The sequence below is a fragment of the Colossoma macropomum genome, unplaced genomic scaffold, assembly GCF_904425465.1.
Source record: "Colossoma macropomum unplaced genomic scaffold, Colossoma_macropomum, whole genome shotgun sequence".
In the NCBI taxonomy this organism is placed as follows: Eukaryota; Metazoa; Chordata; class Actinopteri; order Characiformes; family Serrasalmidae; genus Colossoma; species Colossoma macropomum.
Genome location: NW_023494795.1, coordinates 5,757,518 through 5,766,489, shown reverse-complemented (window position 1 = coordinate 5,766,489; position 8,972 = coordinate 5,757,518). Strand labels below are relative to the sequence as shown.

General features: G+C 42.3%; 1 protein-coding gene across 1 annotated transcript; it reads left to right on the top strand.

Moving 5' to 3' along the window:
- The first annotated feature begins 1,753 nt into the window (after positions 1-1,753).
- LOC118815273 (E-selectin-like) lies at positions 1,754-8,297 on the top strand. The gene is made up of 15 exons (XM_036581275.1): positions 1,754-1,904; positions 2,029-2,083; positions 2,199-2,585; positions 2,879-2,986; positions 3,152-3,343; positions 3,450-3,641; positions 3,927-4,100; positions 4,196-4,387; positions 4,495-4,668; positions 4,814-4,999; positions 5,913-6,092; positions 6,194-6,310; positions 6,489-6,507; positions 6,609-6,693; positions 7,636-8,297. Exons 1-14 carry the CDS (start codon positions 1,902-1,904, stop codon positions 6,664-6,666), a joined length of 2,037 nt encoding a protein of 678 aa, XP_036437168.1. The 5' UTR covers positions 1,754-1,901; the 3' UTR covers positions 6,667-6,693; positions 7,636-8,297.
- The last annotated feature ends 675 nt before the right edge of the window (positions 8,298-8,972 follow it).

Genomic DNA, 8,972 nt, shown 5'->3' with positions numbered 1-8,972 from the left:
GAAAACATCCACAGGTGTTTCTGTCCATCCTTCCACTGTGAGAAGACGACTCAGCGCTGTGGGTCTGAAAGGATGTGTAGCTGTCAAGAAGAACCTCACTGAGAGAAGGAAAATAGCCAAAAAAAGGAAATTTAAGAATCAAACAAAGAAGCTGCTGGTGTTCTCAGAACAATCTTTGATTACTTGAAAATGCTAAGAAAAAAAAAAAGCAACCAATTTGTAAGACTGAACTTTGGAGTTGTGGAAAAATATCCCTGCAGATTTCTTCAAAAAAAGAGAAAGCTGAAAAGATTGGATGTTGTAACAAAGGAAAAAATTGACACAGTAAATACTGGACATCTTAATATTTAGTTTATGAAGTTTCTATATAATTTCCTTTAAATATGTTTCCTGCCTTTTTTGATTGGAAATAAAATAAATGAATGAGCAAGTAAAGTTTATTTATATAGTGCTTTTTACAGCAGGTGTTGTCACAAAGCAGCTTTACAAGGAAATCAGCACTACAGAAAGAAATCCGGGTCTGAGCCCCAAAGAGCGTCGCCAGTGGCGACAGTGGCAAGGAAAAACTCCCTAAGAGAAACAGGAAGAAACCTTGAGAGGAACCAAGACTCAGAAGGGGAACCCATCCTCCTCTGGTCGACACCAGATAGTAAACCTTGTTAGTATAAAGTACTATAGTACAAAAAGGGGGAAAACAGGTGGAGCAAATGATTAATTTGATTAGTTTAGTTTATGCAGCAGCGGCGGCAGCATCGGTGGGATCAGGTTGTGGGGGTGAGGTTTGCACGGCGTAGTACAGCATTGAGCTTGATGGTGGTCGAGCTGGTCCAGAGGGCTGGCGAGCAGAGGCACCCGATCAAGGCATAAGAGGCAGCAGCATCAGACGCACAGGATGGGCAACTCGGTGAAGAAAAGAAAGAAAGGAAAAACACACAGAGAGTCAGTTCTGTAATGGGTGATTGATTAATTTGATTAGTTTATGTTTTTGATTAGTTTAGTTCATGCAGCAACAGCAGCATCAGTGGGGTCAGGTTGTGAGGGTGAGGGTTGCACGGCGTTGTACAGCAAGGTCAACGGTGGTCAAGCTGGTCCAGAGGGCTGGCGAGCAGTGGCAGCCGATCAAGGCAGAAGAGGCAGCAGCATCAGACGCACAGGATGGGCAGCTGTTCAACTCGGCAAAGAAAAGAAAGAAAGGAAAAACACACAGAGAGTCAGTTCTGTAATGGGTGACTGATCACAGATTACAGTGTTAGCAGAGCAGCAGAGACTCCGGCAGGCGTAGAACTGACAGGGAAAGCTAATTACCAAAGGCTTGACTATACAAGTGAGTTTTTAGCCTATGACACTCTCTCCCTTCAGACAATGAAACAGCATAATTTATTATGACCCAGAAGTTACTGATAACCACTATCATTAAAAAACAGTTACTGTGTGGGCTTTTATATAGACCATCGTGGGTTTATCTAACCGCAGCTGCAGAGGCAAACATTTCCCTGGTAGCTGTCGTTAACATTTTTGACTGTAAAACCATCCGGAAGCCTTTTTGTCCTTTGCCATATTGGCATATAAAATGGGAGAAGGGGGGAAGGCAAGCTTCCTGACAGGCTGTTTGCTTCCTCTCTTCCACGGAGAAAAAAAAATGAAAGTGAGAAGAGGAGAAAGCCTCCTCCTCTTGAGGAAAAGAGGAGGGTTTTTCCTGTGAGTAGAATTCCAGAGCTTTGGGGGGGTCAATGTCACACACATTCCGGGAAGAGTGGACGCACGCCAGGCTGGAGGTGAGCTGCCTATTTAAACACAGCATCACAACAGCTCTGAGCTCAGAACCAAACAGTTCTCTGACTGAGACGCATCACCTGTACTGAGATATATTAAACATAGCTGAAAGGATTACATTGCTTACAATGGTAAGTACATGGAAAGCAGCTCTTATGATGTCCTAATCCATTTTGCCTCTTATTTGCTGGACATTTAGAACATTTAAGGTCGATAGAACATTAATTTCACTAAAACTCTGCTTCATTTTTACAGGACTTTGACAAGACAGGCAACTTACGGTTTCTGATCTCCTGCATCCTCTTTATAAGTAAGAAATACTCACCCGTTGAAAATCATAGCATGTGTTGGATGTAATTTGGAGTACAGTAATGAACCTGAATGAAAGCTTTAACAAACTCCTCTCCTTTTGCTTCCTTACACAGTGTTACCTCAGTGGACCCCAGTAACAGGCTGGTCCTACCATCACTCTAACGGCACCATGGACTGGAATACTGCTCGTCAGTGGTGTAGGGATCACTTCACGGACATGGTGGCCATCCAGAACCACGGTGAAATCAACCACCTCAACAGCTTCCTTCCCTTCGTGAGAGGATACTACTGGATTGGCATTCGCAAGATCAACAACAGCTGGACCTGGGTGGGCACTAACAAGAAGCTGACGGAGGAGGCTGAGAACTGGGCCGCAGGGGAGCCCAATAACGGACAGAGCAATGAGGACTGTGTGGAGATCTACATTAAGAGGGGAAAGGACGAGGGCAAATGGAACGATGAGTCCTGCACAAAGCTGAAGACTGCACTTTGCTACACTGGTAAGTGCGCAGGTTATTTTAGAAACACTCGGGTCCTATGAACGTTACCATAAAAGACCCACTTTTGACTGAAGTTACTTCCAGTGAGCTTTAAGATTTCAAGAAAGGCATAATTTCAGTTATTCCTTAACAAAAATACACCTAATCCAGCTCTTCAACTCATTATTGAGCCCTTCATGAGCTGAATCAGGTGTATTGTGGTAGGGAATAGTTGCTGTGGGTCACCAGGAGTAAGAAACACTGCTTTAGTAAAGAAGAATAAGTGATAAATAAATAGTCCTTTCTTCTCTCAGCATCCTGCAAGAAAGACTCCTGCAGCTACCACGGAGAATGTGTGGAGACCATCAACAACCACACGTGTGAATGCTTTGAGGGCTTCTATGGAAAAGAGTGCGAGCACGGTAAGTGGCAGCGGTCAGAACATCGTCCAGAGTAACTTCTATTAGTCGCCTACAGGGACAGTAACCACCTATGATGGCCCAAACCATAGCCAAGTTCTATGACCACTGATTTTTCATTATTACCTGGAAGGTATAATCTTTTAACTGATTATTTCTTTTCTGCAGTTGTGAAATGCCAAGCAGAGGAAATTTCTGCTCCTGACCACGGCAGCGTCCACTGTGTTCACCCCAATGGCAATTTCTCGTATGAGTCTCGGTGCGAGTACTCCTGCGATGAGGGCTACCAGGCCGTTGGCTCACAAACAACACGGTGCGAAGCCTCAGCAGCTTGGTCAGCCAAACCGCCAACCTGTGAACGTGAGTAGACTTTGTTTAAATAATAAAAATTGCAGACATGTTTGTCACAGATGTTTTCTTTTATTATCTAATTCATCCATATGCCTCTGTTATTTTGTTTTCACAGTTGTCCAGTGCTCTGATCTGACTGAGCCTCTTCACAGCTCTATGCAGTGTGAGCATCCGTTGGGAAGCTTCAGCTATCAGTCCTCCTGTGAGTTTACCTGTGAGGAAGGATACACACTAACAGGCTCAAGCTCCAGCAAGCTGATGTGTGAAGCCAGTGGACACTGGAACGATTCTCAGCCCATCTGTGAAGGTAAGAAGCTGCAACTAGTAAAAACCTCAAAAGGTACACTGTGATTTAACAACGACAAAGTGGACCTTTACACTTATTTTGCTGTAAAGATTTACGGTGCCCCCCTTAAACTCGATGAAACTCTTGAAGCATAAAACAACTGAACACCTTCCGTGCTTGAAAGTAAATAAATTGGATTTAAATCCTTTGAGAAATCTACATGATGATCAAATTTCTGGTTTCCAAGGCTCTGTTTTTTTTTTAGCTAGGTGAACATCAACCTGACCAGTATTTTCTGTCCCACAGCTGTTCAATGTCCAACTCTTGAGGACCCTGCGAACGGCAGGATCAACTGCAATGGTGATAGTTACGGCAGCAGCTGCATCTTCAGCTGTAATAAAGGGTTCCACCCTCAGGGGCCAATAGAAATTACCTGCACAGAATCTGCAGAGTGGAGCCAGAACATGCCTCACTGCGAAGGTAAGAAAGCAGATTATTTACACAATTTATTTCGCACTTTGAGACTGAATACTTGACGAATAAGCATCTTTGTTATGCTGTTCTTGCTTTTACAGTTGTCCAGTGCTCTGATCTGACTGAGCCTCTTCACGGCACCATGCAGTGTGAGCATCCACTGCAAAGCTTTGGCTATGAGTCCTCCTGTGAGTTTACCTGTGAAGACGGATACACACTAACAGGCCCAAGCTCTGGCCAGCTGATGTGTGAAGCCAGTGGACACTGGAACGACTCTCAGCCCTCCTGTGAACGTAAGAAGCTGAATTAGCATACACTTTAAAAAAGTACTATTTACCCTGACATTTCTTCATGCTAGATGCACGTCAGCCTGGCTTAGTCTATAATTTCTGTCCTATAGCTGTTCGTTGTCCAACTCTTGAGGACCCTGCGAACGGCAGAATCGACTGCAGTGGTGATAGTTACGGCAGCAGCTGCATCTTCAGCTGTAATGATGGGTTCCAACTTCAGGGGGCACCAGAAATTACCTGCACTGTGTCTGCACAGTGGAGCGAGGAGGTACCTTACTGTGAAGGTAAGAAGCAGAACCTGACCCTTTATAAGCTTGAATGTTCATATATACATAAGCCAATGTGCCAGACTTATTAAAATCCTGGTAGAACAAACAGAATCTTTTCCACCAACTGAACCATCACTGATGTGTACATATATTTTCCCAGCTATCAGATGCAAGCTGCCAGATGTGCAGGCTCCCCTAACATTTGGATGCAGCGGAAGCTCAGACGACCTCACAGTCAACTCAACCTGCTACTTCAGCTGTGAGGCAGGCTTTGAGCTCCAGGGGGCAGCGAGTACTGAGTGCACAGTGACAGGAGAATGGAGCACAGCCACCCCAAGCTGCACAGGTACAGCAGAATATCACTCTGTCATTTCTTTCTGCAGTCTTGTTCAGTTAGCATGTGCGCTCCATGATTGTCATTTCAAATATGAGCTTTATGAAAACTCACTGATGTCAGCCGTCCTGTTTACATCCTACTAGCAGTTAGCAATGGATGCTTAGTTTTAAGGTGCCTATAGATGTATAGGAGAAGAATTTGGTTGCATTTCAAGTGTATTCCTAGGCTAACAAAGTACATTTCGCAACAAATAAACTGCTTTCTAGAGCCTCTTACTTCATGCAACTATTGGCTGTGCCACTGCTGTACTGTTTATGGGCATTGAAAGGCCGATAACCAAGGGAGCTGAGAAACTATGGTCCAATCTGCAGAAATAGCCTGTTCAGAATTCATTCAGCCCCGCCCACTGAAGTAGACATTATACAGAGTGTTTCAGTCTGAACTTCCTTTTGAATGATATACAGAGCGCAACCAATCAGAAAAGAGTTCATTTGCATACATACGCCTCAAAGGCACAGTAACAAAAAACAGACTGATTTATTCTAGAGAATTAAGAGATTGGAAAATGGTGATATAAAGGAAATTACGCCTCTTTTGGTACATTAACTGATGTCAAAATTGCATCTCAGAGGAAAAAAATAAAATGCAAAGACAGTGTAGAATACTGGCCAGTTAAAATGAGCCACTGTCCTTGACTAGTCAGCAGTGGCTCACAGCACCAACTGGTAAATATACTAGTTGAATTGTTGACAGTGAGAAAGTAATGAATTAAATGTATTGGATTAAAATGTCTACATCTTTTCCACATTAATTAAAATGACATTGACACAGTTATTGCACAGTTATTAAGTAAGTAAACTAATATGCTGAGAGCTTCTCTGAGTTTTATTAAAGTCTCCCCCTCTCTACTGCCCCTCCACAGCAGTGATGTGTCCGAACCTCCAGAAGCCGGACAATGGCCTCATGACCTGTTCCTCTGAGGAGGTCACCGTCGGCACTTCCTGTTCCTTCAGCTGTTTGAAAGGCTACAGTCTGCTCGGCGATGAGGTGGTGACATGCAACCTCACCGGCAACTGGTCTGGAGCGGCAGCTGAGTGCCAAGGTAAGACAATCAAACCACACTTGAGCTGCCTGTTTAGAAAGATATAGAATGAAGTACAGCCCATATTAATGATCCTTATTTTTCCTTCTTTTTGTGTCCAGCTCCTCCTGAGCCCCTGTTGAGTCCACCCTTGGTGACCGGCCTGACCCTAGCAGGAGGCGTTAGTGTGTCCAGCCTCGCTCTGGCTCTCTGGATAATGAAGAAACTCAGGCAGAAAGGTGAGCAGACTAAATGTATTCGTAATTTTTTAGTTCTTTTGGTAACCCAGTGATATGGAAGTGTGATTAATCTTAGGCAAAAATACATAAAATAAATATATAAGGATGTTGGTAAAAGTGTATTAATGTGAATAACTAAAAACTAATATTAATTATTTTCATTTTTTTTCTCTTACAGCTGAAAAGTTTGACGTAAGGTGAGTTACGGTTTTCTACACAACCTAAACTGTTATTGTACCTGATATCCTTATTCGTCTCAGCTACTATAGTTGGACTCATCAATGTTTATGTGTTACAGTAACTCGGACATCGATGTGCCCTCCCAAGTATACAAGAGCATCGACAGTCTAATATAGAGAAACTGTGGCTACAAACTACACTAAGTGAGTATAATGAACACGATAAAAGCCTTAAATGTAGTAACACAAAGTTATACCCAATTCCATTTCTTCTTTTCACCCCTACCCCTTGTTTTTGAGGGAACTGAGTTACAAGGGGTAGTGGTTGAAATCTTCCCTCTGAAATGGGACCCTCAAATAAAACATTACTTCATTAACAGCTACTAGCGCTGCTCTGTAGGCGACCCGGCCCGTCTTCAGTGACAGCAGAGGAGGGTAAAGTTCAGCTCCTCACTGCTGGGCTTTAGTTACATTTAGGGCATCATATGCCTTCAAAGAGGGGGGCAATTATTTATTATCACCCACCCCTAATTCTTCAGTGATATGAAGCTGAAGTCAGATATTCACCAGCTTCTCGTTCAAATTTTCCCGTTCCACCTTAAATGGTACAGCAGTTACATTCTGGCGCTTCAGGCATCAGAACTGCTGGACTATTTAAGGTGGAATGGGAAAGTTAGCTAGACAGCTACCGAGACGTTAGCATGCTATTAGCGATTTTTATGCTTGTTATGAAGAAAAGGACCATAATACACTGAAACAACATTAAACTAAGATAATACAGTGGTTATCGTAATTTTTAACAGAGAAAATTCTCACATTTGTGGGTTTCTTTGGTCTCTTGTTCAGCCATCTTGCCGGTTTTTCTTTTTTTCTCATATCTCTCTGTTTGGAGTTGCTGAAAAAGCTCTGTTTGGAGGGTCATGTAGCTCTAACACTTCACCCTCCCCCTCTATCTCAACAAGAATCGGGACACCCTACCCCTAGTCGTGAAAGCGCAAAACAGAGGGTTAAGGGCTCAGTGGTAGGGGCGAGGGGTGAAATGGGATTGGGCCTTAGAGTTGCACTTAACACAGTCTAGCGTTCTTGTTTATTGGGTCATTCAGTGATGTTGAATGAAGCTGAGTTTTTCCATTCTTCTCTTTACAGAGGGCTCTACTTGCGTTGCCCCGGTCAGTCCTGCATGGACGTCCTCTTCAGAGAATGAAGAAATGAATAAAAGAGTGAACACATCGAGGTTGATCCTCGATCCTCTGTACTGCACTTAAATGAATAGACTGTACAGGACGTCACTAATTATTTAAAATACTGTCTTCTTCCTAATGGAAGTATATATTTTCTAATGTATTGAACATATTGTTCTGTATTGTTTGTGAGTAGATGCATGAATCTTGAGATGTATGACAAGTTATGTATTTGTTTTAGGGACTTTTTTATGTTTCTGAATATATTTATGACGGTTACCACGACTACTGTATCTTATCCTGAGAACTGTGATGTATTTATTTGGTTCAGAAAACTAAGCTAATGTGATTCAGCCATTTAAAAGCGCACATTGTCAGTATTGACTAGTGATTTCTAAATGGCAAAAAAGCAGCTCACAACAAGCGTCAGACATTATTAAAATGTGGGTGAGTGAAATATTATTTATATAATGTTTTAATGTATGTTTTTATATGTATTTCGTAGTTAGTATTTCAGATATGCCTCACTGAATGCACATTGTTTATTTTTTGTGTTATGCAATACTGAAGTTGATGCCGATGTATGAATTTATTTTCAAAAATTAAATAAAACATCTGTACACCAAATGTCTGTAGTCACCTGCTCATCCAGTGTTTCTTCTGAAATCAAAGGTATTAATAGGCTGTTTGTCCCCCTTTTGCTGCAGTTACAGGCTCTAGTCTTCTAGAAAGGCACGTCGTTGGAACGTTGTTGTGAGGGTTTGATTGCATTCAGCCAAAAGAGCATTAGTGAGGCCAGGTGCTGATATTCGATGATGTTCTGCAGGACAAACACCACTCCAACTCATCCCAAAGATATTCCATGGAGCTCCGTCAGCTCAGTAAATAAATAGTAACTCTGCACTAAAATGTGCAGTAAAAAATGCCATATTGAAGTTTTTCCCCTGTGGAGAGTATATTAACTTATTTTTGACTTAGAAAATCAACATGTAAAATAATGTCATTTGGCCTGGGGTGTCACTTATGCATAGGACGGCATGTATAGTTTACAGCAGCCTACAAGAGTTGCTGTCTTTTATTGAGTCTATAGTGGTTAATTGTCTGCAATATACAGCTGAATGTTGGCACAGCATCAGCGATCTGAGTGGATCTACTAATACTGAGTTTAATACTGTAAATATCTCTACCCTGGCAGGATCCAGCATTGAAAGAGTCACAGAGTATAAATACCTTGGCATATGGCTGGATGATAAACTCACTTTTAAATTCCATGTTAATAAACTGGTTGGCAATTGTAAACAG

Coding starts and splice junctions, on each gene's coding strand:
- LOC118815273 (XM_036581275.1), top strand. Junction 2,586..2,878: donor GACTGCACTTTGCTACACTG/GTAAGTGCGCAG, acceptor TTCTTCTCTCAG/CATCCTGCAAGAAAGACTCC. Junction 5,000..5,912: donor AGCCACCCCAAGCTGCACAG/GTACAGCAGAAT, acceptor GCCCCTCCACAG/CAGTGATGTGTCCGAACCTC.